The 15,038-nt window shown below is 51.2% G+C and overlaps 1 protein-coding gene across 5 annotated transcripts in view; it reads right to left on the bottom strand.

The window, feature by feature from the left end:
* Positions 1-15,038, bottom strand: part of RHBDF1 (rhomboid 5 homolog 1) — a 37,685-nt gene that overhangs the window by 8,654 nt on the left and 13,993 nt on the right. For 3 of the 5 annotated variants that reach the window (XM_071815206.1, XM_065850663.2, XM_065850661.2), the window contains exons 2-8: positions 12,275-12,416; positions 10,110-10,240; positions 6,908-7,012; positions 3,956-4,169; positions 1,972-2,178; positions 1,172-1,294; positions 886-1,046 (exon numbers count right to left, since the gene is read on the bottom strand). In XM_071815206.1, the coding sequence (XP_071671307.1) occupies positions 886-1,046; positions 1,172-1,294; positions 1,972-2,178; positions 3,956-4,169; positions 6,908-7,012; positions 10,110-10,240; positions 12,275-12,416 (1,083 nt within the window). The remainder of the gene's footprint in view (positions 1-885; positions 1,047-1,171; positions 1,295-1,971; positions 2,179-3,955; positions 4,170-6,907; positions 7,013-10,109; positions 10,241-12,274; positions 12,417-15,038) is intronic. The other 2 variants (XM_065850660.2, XM_065850662.2) reach the window with 2 other exon arrangements.

Below are 15,038 nucleotides of genomic sequence, written 5' to 3'. Positions count from 1 at the left end.
TGATAACAGTTCTTTGAAGAGTGAAAAGAAACTTATTTTCCTCAACAAATAAAACTATTTAAGGAGATCCAAATCGAGCCAAGAAGACTGAGACCATCTCAGAAGAGTGACAACAAACTCCCACCATTTGCTGCTTCCACTTATGTTAAGACTGAGTCAGGTTCTTGGAAACACTTGAAGGGAAAGCGCCAGCACAGCAAGATGGGCTGTGAGCAGCAGAACCACAACAAGGACCTCCCTGTCTGCTCCGTGTTCACACCCAGCAGAGCTCTCTGCTGGGGTGAGCTGCCAGCTAAGCCAGAGCTGACTCGGAAACGACACGGAGAAATTACTCAGGTGGAAAAAATCTAGGCATACAGTACAGTACCACCCACATATTTGTAGGGCCCTCAGCATCAGTGCCACACCTTTCTCTTGTTTCAAGTGAGGAATGTAGCCCAGCCCAACACTCAGCAATGCTTCACACTGCTCCTTGGAGCGAGACAACAGTTCATGGTGACAGTGACAATGGCAACAGAGTTCCTGTCTTTGCTATGTTCCCCATAGCCAAAGGCTGGGCCCTCAGCATCCTCATGGCTGATTTGAAGTGTCTTTTGTTTCCCCCAGGCAGGATACAGTCTCTGAAACACACCATATGAGGGTAGAAGTTGCTGCAGAGACTGCACAGGTGGCCTCAGAGTCACCTTTCGCATGCGGGGGCTAAAGAAAACCCATCACTGCAGTGCTCTTTGAGCTCTGCACCAAGCATACACAGCACTCAGATCCTGGCTTCCTCCATGAAGGAGCAGCTGCCTTGCCCCACCAACTGCCCAGCACCAAAGGTCCTGCTCTGAATGGGTTGGCCACCCCATGCTGGGCTTTGGCAGCTTCCAGGAAGACACTCACAGTAACAAGTGGCTTCTTTCAAGCTCATTTTTGTCCAAGGCACCTCCTGTGAGATCTGTCTGATCCAGAGGTTTCACCTCAGTGTCTTTGATTGCAGCTTCTGACGGTGACTCGAACACTTCATCTGGGTAAGTAGAGAGCTCCTCATGAAGGACTCCTTCCTGGGCAGAGAAACAGAAGTCCCATCAGAAGAAGCCATCATCACATTTGAGATGTTGCTCTCTGCCAGACCTAGAGCTTTGTGCTGCCTCTGGGGCCAGCACCACACCAGAGCCCTGCTCCTCACCCGAGCAAAGAAAGAAGTGTCCAGCTCATCTGGAAAATCCACCGTGTCCTCCTCCAGGAAACTCGCTGGGGTGAAGCTGCGGCGCTGAGCTCTCCTCAGCGTGCTGTCCTTCACAGAGCGTCCCTGTAGCCAGAGAAAGTGGCATTGAGTCACTGCCAGAAACCTGAACACCAGGCACACGCAGGGCCACCCCAGCCAGCACAGGGGGACCCCCAGTGCAGATCTGCTGGTGTGACACCTTCCTGGTGAGACTCACAAGCGCTACCCACTTCTCAATCCACAGCACCCACCTCCCATGAGGGTGAGGCTCACAACACGCAACTCTGCCACGTTTTGTACAACATCTCTGACCAAACCGCAGTGATGGGTGGTACTGGACACATCAAAAAGGTCACTGGGCCCAGGAAAGTGGACATGTGGCAGGATGAAGAGACTTGCATAGGAAGAACCTCAGGTGCTTCTGTTCTTCCATGACTGCTGACCAGGTGCAGATGTACCACACAGAGGTCCAGGCAGGCTGAACTGGACCTGCTGGAATGCTCTGAGGCTGCTGGCTGTGGCAATCGTAGCCCACAGGCCAATAAATGGAAAGCAAGACCTGTACCAAAACCTAGCCATCATCCCTGCTTCTTACAAATCCTGCCTCCTAGACACATGGCTGAAACAGAACAGGAGATGGCTTGGTTTCTTCCCCCACCACTGCTCTCCCCATCCTCTCTGCTCAGCAGCTCCTTCCCTCCCTCCCTTCTCTCAGCCCCATCCTGCCACCAGGCTGGTCCCTGCTCTCCCGCAGACAGTACCTTCACCAAAGCTGCAGCTGCTCGGAAGCTCATTTTGGCAACAGACTCCCGTTTCCGCCGTCGCGGGAGGCGATTGAAGCCTGAGCGCGAGCTGGTGAAGGAGCAGAGCGATGTGGCACCCGGCGTGATCGGGGTGTGTGGGATGCTGCAGCCGTCGTTGTCATCAGCCATACGGAAAGCTCGCCCGCGGGCCAAGGGGTCTATGATCTGCCGAGAGAAGCAGCCCGTCAGTCCATTCACCCCAAGCCCTTCCCTACCAAGCCCTCCCTGCAAGCAAACATCCTGAGCCCATGACAGTGGCCTGGCACCCGGGATTGACCAAGAACCAGGCTGCACAGAGCAACAAGCAATTCTAAAAATAGGGAGACACGAAATAACCTGCTGCAAGTTCAGCCCTTAGTGGTAAGCCTCAAACCTAAGTCCTCAAACCTCTCCCCATGCCCTGTTTTTTTTTTAAATTATTTTTTTCTTTCATTGATATTGATTATTTTCACCTAGAATGTTCCTGGTGTTCACAGAAGACTCCAAATCTCCTTCAGCCCTTCCTAAGCTCTTGGTTTTGTTCACCTCCTGTGCCACTGAGCTCTACAGCCACAGACCGTGCCGTCTGAACAAGAGTTTGAGAAATGCATGAGAAAGCCATGCTCTTTCTCCAGCTAGTTTCCTTTCTAATACTGGACAGCCCAGAACTTAAAACAGTATCCTCTTGAAGCTTAACTGTATATTTACATCTATTTCCATTAATCAAGTTATAACAGCTGGGAAATGCAGGCAAGATTCCAGGAGCTGCAAGCCCTTCTTTGGGACTCTTCAGGCCAAAGCTCCCACTTCTTCCAAACATATGAATTAGCCTCACGAAAATATTGCCTTCAGCTACAAACCTTGCCTCTGTCCTTACATCATCACAGCTGTGGTTTCCATAAGACTTCTACGCTTTATCCTAATGTTTACGAGCTTTTTTTAATCCACAGTTGTACACTCAAGAGGAAGCTTTATTGGCTTAGACCTACTGATACCATGTTCTTATTTAATGTAGCCCACAGAGCCCAGCAATATTTCTGAGACCCCTGTGATCGAAGACTAACTGCAAGACACTCCAACTAGTAAGAAAACAGGAAAGAGCATGACAAGGTGAAACTTGATTGAAAGGTGCGCAATATTCTCCTCTGCTTCAGTAATGCAGCCAGACTTCAGGTCACAGACTAACCTGCTTTGGAAGGAATTTGTTTCCCCGCTTGCCCAGGCTGCAGTGGTGCTCACTCATGCACAGTCATCAACCACATCGACTGCTATTGCTGAATGGAGCAAAGGAAAGAGCTGGGATATCATGGGCTAGTTCTGAGGTGCTGGGAACTGGCTGTACTTGACTGGGCCCTGTCCCCTGGAGTCACACTTGAAGGTAGCGAGTAGGGGCTACCAGATGCCCTTTGCAGGCACACAAAACCATTTCTGAGGACCTGTGTGCAGAGCTGTAGCACTGCTGAGGCAAGAGACACTTTGAAAAGTCCTAAAGCATAAGCAGATTGCTATGAGGACAGTAGCTGTGCTATTGCCTACATTCTGCGTGGGACAAGGATCCACTGGGCAAGTCCCAAGTGGCACCAGGCCTGTTACTGGATACTGGGATCAGGATACCGGCCACTCTGTGTACAACAAAACTTTGTCCTTGCAAAATGGCGGCGAAAGGCCCAAGCCGAGAGCTCTGGGACATGCTGCACACATCTGATCGCTACCATAGTCACAAGGTGACAAACACGGCTCTGAGCCTATCACCAAAACAGCTGAGGGATCTGAGCCAACAGGACCAGAGATTGCCAAAGGAGGGAGTTTGCCAAACTGTCTCCAAGACTTGGGAAGTGTCTGAGCATGGAGCCCAGACATGTTCAGGCATAACTAAGCCCACAGATAGGTCAGAGCTGCCAAAGTGCTGGAGACATTGTGCAGGAAGCTCACGATGGCCTTGACTCTGTCCCAAGTTACTCACCTTTTGCATGCCCAACTGGCAGGGTCCAACATAGAGCGGAGGAGGAGTCTCTGTGCTTGTTAGAGAAATATTGTCCTGACTGGGCAAGTCCATTTCCCGGATGACCTGAGGTTTCAGCTTCCCATACCGCAGGCTGCAGTGGCGGAGGCTCTTTCTCTGCCATTTCTGAGTAGCGTCACTGTCTTTGCTCACCCCAAACCAGTCCGCTGTGCCTCTGAAAGATGCCAGCACACAAGAGCAAAGAAGCATTATGTTTGCTTGGACTATGCACATGAAAAGATAAAGCCCCTGGTGATCACTTCCAGCCCACCCTGATTCAAAGGCAGGCAGAACTCCTCCCCACAAGCATCTCACAGCCTGTCCTCAGCTGGTTTTAGCAACCTGACAGATGTTGGCCAGAAACGTTCAACCACCAACAGCATTCTGTCTCTTTAGACAGAAGAAAAATGACAGGAGAGATTCATTGTGTGTAAAAGACAGATTGTTCTGAGTTTTTCTAACAAGAAAGAAAAAGAGATGGAACAGAAATTCAGAAGAGAATTTGGCAAAAGGATTTTTTTTCTTTTAAAGCTATGTATCAAAAACACTTACCGTCTGCAGGCCAGCTCTAGGTCCCCATTGTGAGACTACTGTTTCATGGCTCTGGAGCTTCTCCCAAGAGCCACCAGAATTCACGCTTCTCTCCCAGCCTCCCCACACACTCCCAGGATATCCCAAATTTCTCTATGTCATGCTGCAGGATTTCCATCCTCCTCGAGGGTAACACTAATTGCAAATGTTTGCTGTGGTCCTGATCTCTGCTAGGGCAGACACACACAGCTCCAAACTTCTGGTTGCAGAAGAAGAGCAGAAGGTTGCAGCCGTAAGGTAGGTTTGCTGCCAAGAGGCTGCTGTCATGGAAGAGCACTGGATCAGAAGCAAAATCCCAAGGAAAGCGCAGAGGGATTGAGATAAGTCAGACTAACAAACTACTTCAAATGCTGCAAGACAGCTGGCACTCTAAACCTCCAAAGACCATCGCAGCCCTGCCAAGCTTTTTCCGCTGTGGTTAATCCTTCCTCAGGAGATAACGAGCTGTGTCAGCCTACAGTTGTCTGACCCAGGTGTCGAAACCTGAAAGTCCTTCCAAGCCAAACCCGAAACCCTGGCCTCGGGCCCCCTGCTCAGGGGCAGGATTTCCAGCTGCTGAAAAGCAAGACCTCACGGATCACAAAGGGAGTATTAAAACATACACTGGAGTAAAGGTTGGGTTAAATCTAGAGTTAGGTCACACAGAGAAACTGAGTCAGTGCACTGGAGACAGGAAACCAGTCCTGTGTTTTGCACCCTATCAAACAAAAATACCATCAAAAAACAGGAGAAGGTGCCCTGCCAACACGTAAAAGGATGCGAGTTCAAATCCTACAGCTTCTCCAGCTAAAACCTCCAGATATAAACCACCACACATTACCCTCAGCCTTCCCTGTTCTCCCAGCAATCCAGAACAGACCCTTCAGAGCACACAAAATCAGGTGGGCCACTGATACATCGCACCTGACTTCACTGACCCAAACTTCTCCAAATGCTTCCAGCAAGTCAACAGGGACTACATGCGACATGCAGGTCTTGGAGCACTGCTCTGCCCCCGCGGACCCACATCTCACCTGAGCAATCAGTGCAAGGGCCTGGGTCAGCACCTGGCCTGACAGACCAAAACCCGGCCTCTGGCACAGAGGTAATGCCCCGTGCAGATGCACGTACACGGGGCTGCTCCTCAAAGGGTGAGGACTGAAGACTGTTTGTGCCCGTTAGAGCCTGCTGATGCACGGCCCATTGCACCAACAGCAGCGCCTCAGAGCCCTCCAACACTGCGCTCCCGCTAGCCTGGAGGGACAAGCACCGCCACACCTGGTTTGTGCTGTGAGGACCACTCCTGAACTGCCAGAGACCACTATTGGTCCAGGGCCAGGGTAAAGAGCTGTCCTACTCTCTGATCATAGTCAAGATAGTCCAGGAGAGCTGACTACAGAGCTCAGGGTATTTGGAGCATCCTGGGAAGATGCTGAACACCCCTGTCCAGCTGGGGAGCCTCATCACATCTTACAGACTCCCTAGAGCACTGTAATAGCAACAAACCAACATCAGAGGTCAGCTCTCACTCCATTGCGTTGAGCTAACCAGCTCCGAAAGCCCAAGATCAAATGCAAACAGCCACCAAAGGTGGACACAGTGCCAGCGTGGCATCTGACCAGGGTTGCAGTGAGGACGGTGAATGGACTCCGGTCCCTGCTACACACAAAGTCACATTGTCTGATTTAAAAATTTACTGAGCTCCAGTCTTGGGGTAGTGGTTGACAGGCCATTGTGCCCTGGGCTCCCAGAGTGGCTCATCTCCTTGGTGCTAAGTAAACGAAGACCTGCACCTCAAAAAGAAGACAGTCACATTTGGATTAGAAAAAGCCATTATGTCAATGGGGAAAAAGCAAATGTCCTATTCCATTCACCAGCTTCTGAGCTTCCTCTGGACTAACATGACTGGCATCTGTTCGGTGCTGCTTCCTCTCCTTTCCCTTCTGCCCCAAGGATGCTTTGGGGCCAACATATGTGTACGTCCCGTGTTGCATTGATGCTAGCAAAGGCAGGCTGTGCTGTGGCTGCCCTGGGGAGATATTCCAGCTGTGGTGAGCACCAGGAGGTTGACAGCTTGTTAGGAAAGGCAGGAGGGAGTGAGGCTGGTGGGTGGACAGCTTGTTAGACCATGCTACTTATTGACAGCTGCCTATTTATTTAGTACGAGTGATCACTGGTTTTTGTTAGAGGCACACATGGCTTTCTCACTGCCACCCATTCGTGGGCCTCCTGACCATCCCTGGGAAGGCAACGTGGTCCCAGCAACAGCCAGAATCTGTGCAGTTCACAACAGCCCTTGCACACGCATGCAGGGGTGGGTTTCACACTCAGTGCTACCAGTACCTGAAAAATGATCGGGGCAGGGACTGCCGCTTTCTCAGGGAGCTCCTGCCCGCCCGGTGCCCACGAACGGGCAGGGTCTGACTCCTCTGAAACCGTACCTGTCTGCTGCAAAGAAAAGACAGCTGAAGGGAAGAAGCCCGCAGGGCTGTGGAGGGGAGCAGCGACCTGCATCCAACCCCTCCCCATCTCCTTCCTTAGCCCCATCGGCAGCAGTTATGCCGCACTGCACATGACAGCAGAGTCCAGCTGAGAGCATGACCCAAGAGAAACAACTGGTCTCAAACCACACAACACCATCTTTGAACCCAGGAGGCTGCAGAATTCCTTTGGTGTATCTGCACCTCTGACGTATGTCTCCCATCGTTCTTGCAGACATCAGGGATGCTGCAGTCCCCCTGCACTCCCAGACCTCTGTGATCTGTCTTCTTCTGTCCACTCACCCAGCCACAGATCCCACTGGCTGGCTTTGGACACTGCAGTATGAAACTACGGAGGTGTCAGCAGGCCACGATATGTTCTGCACAGATATAAGGGAACTGCTGGAGAGAGTCCAGCGTAGGGCAACCAAGATGATTAAGGGAGTAGAGCACCTCCATTATGAGGAAAGACTGAAGGAGCTGGGTCTCTTTAGTTTGGAGAAGAGGAGACTAAGGGGTGACCTTATTAATGTTTACAAATATTCAAAGGGTGAGTGTCACGAGGATGGAGCCAGGCTCTTCTCGGTGATAAACAATGGTAGGACAAGGGGTAATGGATTTAAGCTGGAACACAAGAGGTTCCACTTAAACTTGAGAAGAAACTTCTTCTCAGTGAGGGTAACAGAGCACTGGCCCAGGCTGCCCAGGGGGGTTGTGGAGTCTCATACTCTGCAGACATTCAAACCCGCCTGGACGCATTCCTGTGGAACCTCATCTGGGTGTTCCTGCTCCGGCAGGGGGATTGGACTGGATGAGCTTTCCAGGTCCCTTCCAATCCCTAGCATTCTATGATTCTATGAAGTGTCTGATGCCCCTGGACGTGCACTGGGCCCATTCTGGTTAACCCTGGAGGGTCTCACCTTGGGCACAAGTCTATCTGTGCCACAACTACTGCTCATGTGGACACCTCAGACACCCTGGGAGACTGGAAATGGTGTTAGATGCCTACAGCTGGGCACCTGAATTGCTCCCATGCAATGATCTGGAACACAGAGGCTTGACCTTAGGCTCACACTTGACCTGCATCCTCCAAGCCTCAGTGAACAGGATGGTTTGTACTCCTGCTGTTGGAACAGTTTCACATTCTGTGCATCCTGGGGGTTGTGTTAAGCAGAAACCCTGGAAGCCAGCCCCCCTGGACTCACAAAGCAAATCACCAAGGTATCTTTGTGGATGCATGGCCTGCAATGCTCCATCCCACCCCTAACTCTGCCATACAAAACACAGTTTTTTTAGGCTTTCCTTGGTACTTTCCAGTTCCCTGTCCTTGTTTCTGATACACTTATTTCATGCTTTTATTGCTACTGTCATGTCTTGTGTGCATCTCCTGCAGTTCTGCCCCTTGGGAAGTCCTTCCCACCACTGCTCTTGCTCTCCTGCCCACATCCGACAGCACTTTGCAGAAACCACCTGCAAACTGCAAGTTCTCCAGCAGGAAGAGATCCGGCCACCCCCTGAGCTGCACAACAGCCTGTGTGGAAACAGCTCAGCACTGCAAAATAGCATCATTCCCCCACACATACTTTGAGCAGGAGACTCCCAGGACTTCTAAAACTATTTGTACACCTCTGGGCCAGTCCCTGTGGGACCACATGTGTTCCCAGCGTTCAAAATGACTACACAGACTGCTAGGAACAGGCAGGGATGCTGCCATCAGCCTGGGCCCAGCACTGCCATTACAGCATGGTAAGCAGAAGACTTGTTACAGGGTCTGTCAGTGAAACAGCCACACGTGCCTGCCCAAGGCCCTGCTGCTAAGCAGGACGTTACTATCTCCCTCAGGACTCCTTCCTTGCTCACTTGTAGCTCCATGTGCCTTTTCTGTTCTATAGTATAGAAGCACTGCGGGTAAATTTGTTTCCCCAGCACCCAAGTGGTTTGCAGCTCCCCAACCTCTCCACCCTACACACAAGCTGCACGTTGTGAGGACCTCTTGGGGAGAAGGAGATCCTGGCCCTCCTGCTCAACATTTCTTGACAGGGCCTCTGCAGTGCCTTCCCAGGATATCTCCTCATCCTTGGCATGCTCTTGCGTAATTGTCCTCATACGGAGTGGGACAAGGACAGGGAAGTGAAGGAACTGGCAGTCTAGGTGTGCAAGGACAGACGCAGGTAGGCTCAGAATCTGTCCATGGCCCTGAAAAGAGCAGACACTGCTTCACAGCTCAGCCCTCCCAACCTCACAAAAAGCAGGATCACAGAGAGCTGCTGTGGGAGAGCTTCACCACCAAGGCAGCTGGGGAACGTCTGAGGCGAAGGAAAACAGTGTGTGGGAGGTTAGTCTCTCCTATTGCTGGAAAGTTGCTCCTTCATGAGTGGGCGAAGCCTGGCTGGCTGGAAGTGCCCCCGACCTGTGGAGCTCCAGAGATGCTCCTGGGATGCAGGCAGGCCTGACACGCTGCCAGGGACACAGGCCAGGCACCTCAGGAGAGCAGCTGGGAAAGCCACTCCCTTTGGACAAACTGGGATAAGCCTTTGCCAGGGAGAGGGAAAGACCATCCAGCTGCGTGGCCATGTCTCAGAGACCCCTGGGTTGTGAGGAGGAATAACCCTCTGTTCAGGTGTGAGGGACAGGACTGGAGCAGCCTCTCCTTACTCTCCATCACCCCTGTAGCCAGCTCAAGGAACTGCCAATGAGCTATTGCCAGGAGCCAAGCTGCTGAGAGCCCTGGGCTGCTGGGGATGGGCTTCTGCCTCCCCAGCAATCACACGCTCTCAGATATCGCACCAAAGCAAGCCCTGCACGCCACATCGTACAGTCTGAGCTGCACATCAGGGCCTGAGGCATCCTGTTATTCATCTGGGCTCATATGCTGGGGACCTATCTGCAACCACCCTCTTTAACCCTCATGATAGATAACAAAAGAGACAAACTAATCCTGCTGTGACAGCGTGCCACTTAAGTGCCAGGCAGTGGGGCAAGCAGAGGACCATAAATTCAAAAATAAAGGATGGCAAGACATGGTAGAATCCACTAAAGCAGGCTCCATGAGCTCAGTGTCTCACCTCTTGATGGTCTGGGTGATTGAGGTCTGTCGTTGTAGCACCGGTCGCCTCACCTCGTTCGGCAGGGAGGGCACGCGGGTGTTGTCAGCAGGCATGCTCACGCTTCGCAGAAAGGCCTGACGTCTCGTTGGCTGCGAAGAGAAGCAGGAGGGGACTCAGTGTTCTCAGAGTATTTTTCTACAACATCAGCCAGGGTGTGAAACAGTCAGAAATTCAACAGGCCCCCATGCTCATGGCGTGCAGCTGGGAAGCAAAATCAGGCTAACACGGACTGTGTTCACGTTAGCCAGGAACGGCTCTGCAGAACCCAACAGTCAGCACCAAGCATCTGCATGTTGCAGTGGGTCTCAGTTCAGACTGGTGCTAGCCTGGCCCATGGTATGACATCCATTTGTAGACAGAGTGTATTACATGAGAAATACATCCTTCTAGCCAGAAGGAACCCAGATCACATACTCCTAGACCTCTCCACAAGGTGAAGAGAATCAAAGAAAGCAAAATATGCTTCATAAGCGACTCTGGATCTGTACTAAAAGCCTATGAGAGCTGTGGGTAGGTCTGTGCTGTAGCTGCTGCCTGGTGCAGGCTAAGCAAGCTGGGAAAGCCACATCAGCTTTGTTTATAACCCAACAGTCTGGACACACTCAGGTCTGAAAGCTCTTGGCATGTCTTGGCTGAATGTCACCTACCAAATATGACATAACTCTCCAGACTGTTCTCAGCCCGTACAGCTGCCTCCCCAGGGCCGCTCTAGATTAATTTTTCATCAGCTTGGCAGAACCACCGTCTCCCATACAGGCTGAGCAGACTGCCCCTCTGGCAAGTAAAGCCCTGATCAACTGTTTCTCTGGTCAGACACTGTCTCTGCCTCAGGACTACTTGCAACTCCAGCCACTCTAGCTCAGAGCGCTAATCATTTCCACTAATTTCAACATTTTTAATATGGTTTATGTGAAAACAATATCTTTTGGCTAAAAGCCAAAGGAACCCATTATGCATTCCCATCCTGACAGCCCGTGCTGTGCACACTGGACCTCCAGAGAACATCACCTCCGCCAGTTCCATCATAAGTACAGTGTGCCCCTCCAGAAGATGCCCAGCTGGATTTATAGATTTCAGGTAAGAGAATATCCATCAAAGCTTTAAATAAGTGATTCAGAAGGTTTCAACCTGCACTGTTAAAACCCTGCATTCCACTTCTAATCCCTGCAGACTGAACCTCAATCACTTTCCTTCCAAGGGAAGACCAGGACCAAGATTTATCTGCCAGAAGCTGTCACACAACTCCCCTCCAGGACAGCTGTACAACCTTCCATTTTTCTGATGGCTCAACTGTTATTTGACGTAAGCAATTAAGGCAGACATCACGCTCCACCCCTGGAGCCGGGCAGTGCAAACCCTCCGGCTCTGCCTTTGGTGCAGGGAGTCTCTGTCCCTGCAGCAAGGTCACACAAGCAGCCAGCAATCATCCTACCCAGGTCTCACTCGTACATTAGAGGTTTTGTCACTTTGTAGCAGAAACTCCTATTATTTTTCCTATTCCCAGCACAAATATGGATGTTTTGCTCTTATACTTCGCACAGTTCCTCTTAACCTATCACCCCATCTCTATTTCACCACTCTTCAGTGTTACTTATTTCTCATCCCACGTGATTTTCTTCTGTGCCTCATGCTGGTAACAGCTTTGTGTTGCCAGTAACTGTTCTTTCTCTGCTGTTAGTGACAAGAGCCTGTCATTATCTTGGCTACTCATAAGTCAGATTCATTCCCTGCTCATTTCAGCAGGAGCTCCAGCACTTCCAGGCCCTCATGTTTCTTTAGGAGCCCTTCACCTCTCCAGCCCCTTAAGAAATGCTTGTTTGAATATCTCACTCTCATATCCCCCAGCCAGGACACTTTTCACAATCCTCACATCCAAACAGTCACATCCCCTGATCTGAGAACATCAGCAACCCACCCCCGTCCCTCCCACATCCCCTTCAAGAGGGAGTTAATTACTGATCAGAAATATACCCAATGGCTCTGCCACTTCTCACGTGGCCTCATGACATGCCACCACACGCAGCCAGGACTGCTGAAGACCATGAGCACAGGCAAGTTCTTGGTGCAGCAGGGCTCTGTGCACCCCCCAAGCCCCACAGACCCCCCTGCCCCGGCCTCTGTACCTGCACGGGCTGGGGCTCTTCTGGCACCGACACAGGCACCGGCACCGGGATGTCCAGTTTTAACCATGGTGGCTTCTTCCGCTGTAAACTGCTCGTGCTGTCGTGTCGCACCTCCGACATCGTCCCACGTTTGTCCTCAGGCCTAGGAGAGGGGAGAAATCACAGTTGGGAGGGGGCCACGCCAGCAGGGCCGAGCAGGGCACCCTCCTCCGGGCTGTGGCTGATGCGACACAAGCCCCACGCTGGACAACTTCCCAAATACGCGTGAGGGTCCAGGCGTCACAGCTTGTGTCCGCGCTGCTCAGCCAGGACCAGACACTCAGAGGACACAGCATATTTCTAAGGCCCGCAGGATCTCCAGCCAGTTACCGCAGACCATGGTCACAAGTTTGACAGTCACCTACCATTAAGATTTTTGCTGAGATCCAGATTTCTTAAGAACCAGTCATGAATTAAATCTTAATGAGATCTGGATCCAGTCCAACCAGCTAAGTCACTGCAGCACCAAAAGCCACTGACCTCCCTCTAAAAACAGCTTGTGACTCACACATGCATCTTGCCCACCCAAAGCCAAGCATCGCGCTGTGCTACCCAACTGCTACTGAGCAATTAGCAAGTGGCCATTCCTCACTGCTGCTTCTAATCTCTTCTAAATGTAGTCATCTTCTAGAAACACAATGTAGTGCACAGAGTAATAAAGTATAGCATGAACATTAGAGAACTGGCATTAATCCTGAACTAAGAGTGTGTTTCATACATAAATAATAATGATATGGTATTTAAAGAAAAATCACTGTGTTACCAAAATGCCAAAGTAACCAGGGTGACTCGCTGTTCTCTTGCCCACTCGACTGCATTGCAGCTTTCTCCTCCAGTTTTGGCTGCATGCAGCGGGACAGGGACCATGCAACTCTTTCAGGCCAGCAGAGCATCTACTGTACTGTGCACACTCAGAGAAATAATTAGGAAAATAGATTTCACTGGAGCGGGATCAGCTCAGAGGCCCTCACAGGTACCTCCCAACCTAAGTTATTCTGCTATCCCATATTTCTTCCTCTCCTAGCACACGCACAATCTCATGCTAACAGTGGGAAGCACATGCACTGAATTGCTCCCTCCTTGTGTTGTCCACGGCCACAGATCCTATAAGGGACAAAACAGAATCCCAACCTCTTCCCCCACCATGGCAGATGGAATAAGCATGCAGTTAACTTTGCAGGCACATGTGATTTGACAGGGAGCAGTAGAAAACTCTGTTGCACTAAAACTCAGTGCTCTTACAATGTTAACACAGTCAGTTTATTTTAAATGCACAATAAGTCTAACATGTAAGACACGAATTCTTCCTTCAGAGCGGCCAAACCCTAGGACAGGACCAGAGGCAGTGGGACCCCCATCCTTGGAGACATTCAGCACTCAAACTAAACCAGGCCCTGAGCAGCCTGGATTAGCCCTGCCTCGCACAGCGGCTGAGCCAGACAACCTGTGAGGGTCCCTCCCAGCCTAAATTAGGCACTGGTTCCCTGAAACACACGCTGCCTTTCACAGAATTTCCACCATATTCCCACAGCAGCCCATGTTCTCACTGCAGCTGCTCTGGAAAGGGAGCCACACAAACAGAGAAGCTTACCATTGCAAAAGATACACAGCAGGGGGGAGCAGGTCAACAGAAGGGAGTGGGGGTGACCTGGATTGGGTCAGGAGAAGAGAATCTCATCTAAAAAGAGCTGAAGAGCAGCTGCCAGCTCAGTCACACAAGCTGGGCTGGCTGCCAGGAGTGCTGCGCTCAGCTGAGCCAGAACGACAGAAAGGGAGGACTCAGCTGTAGGTGGATGAAGGTTGGGTTTCAGCAAATACCACAGGCCCCCAAAAGTCTGGGAATTCACGATCTAGCCTGTACAGACATGCCCTTCGTACATGCACCACAGTCCTGTGTGCACAGACGCAGTGCCGTGCATTAGAGGGACACGATTCCTGCCCTCCCTCCAGCCCTGGCCACAGGGGTGACCAAATGCACCTGTTCTAACTTCCTACCAGATGAGAACTGCAAGAGCACTGAGGAACTCCCGCCTGCTCTTGCTCAGGGTAAATGCACTACCACACAGCTTCCAGTCTTGCATACAAAACGGGCAAACCTGTCTTCATGGGGAGCTCAGAAAGCGAAGCAGGTTTCTCACACCTGAAAAACTCCCTGGGTGCAAGGCAAAGAGCTCCAGCATTTGCCCATGAGGGTCACGAACACCAAGTCTTTCTGAGATGCTCTAATCAGAGACCAGCCAAGAGAGACAGAGCCACTGCTCCGGTGTGACCAAACACAACCTATTTCACACACGCCCCTCATAACACAACTCAAGAGCCTCATTTTTTTGCCTTCAATGGCAAATTCAGAGCCTCTGAACTATCAACTCTTGGTTTTCCATCATCACTTCAATGAGCAGAAATCACCCACGTTCCTTCCTGTCCACCTACAGAGCTGCCTTTATGTTTTATACCCAGAGCACCTGCTCACACAAGCGTGCCTCAGATCTGCAGCTTTATCAAACAGCGAGGCCAAGCCAGGAAGGCGGTGAGTGAATCACTCCTGCACTGCTCGAGAGCTGCGACAACAACGCTGCGCTCCATGAAAGACTTGCTGGTGAAATCAGTTTTCGGTTCCTGTTCCTAAACTGCCACAGACATGGATGTCAATGTATTCAGCACACTATCTTCCTTGTCACCCACACCTACCAGAGCATGGGGACATCCAGCACTGTGCACACTCACC

The sequence above is a fragment of the Patagioenas fasciata genome, chromosome 15, assembly GCF_037038585.1.
Source record: "Patagioenas fasciata isolate bPatFas1 chromosome 15, bPatFas1.hap1, whole genome shotgun sequence".
In the NCBI taxonomy this organism is placed as follows: Eukaryota; Metazoa; Chordata; class Aves; order Columbiformes; family Columbidae; genus Patagioenas; species Patagioenas fasciata.
The sequence above is the reverse complement of the archived record's forward strand: the minus strand, read 5'-3'. Positions and strand labels throughout refer to the sequence as shown.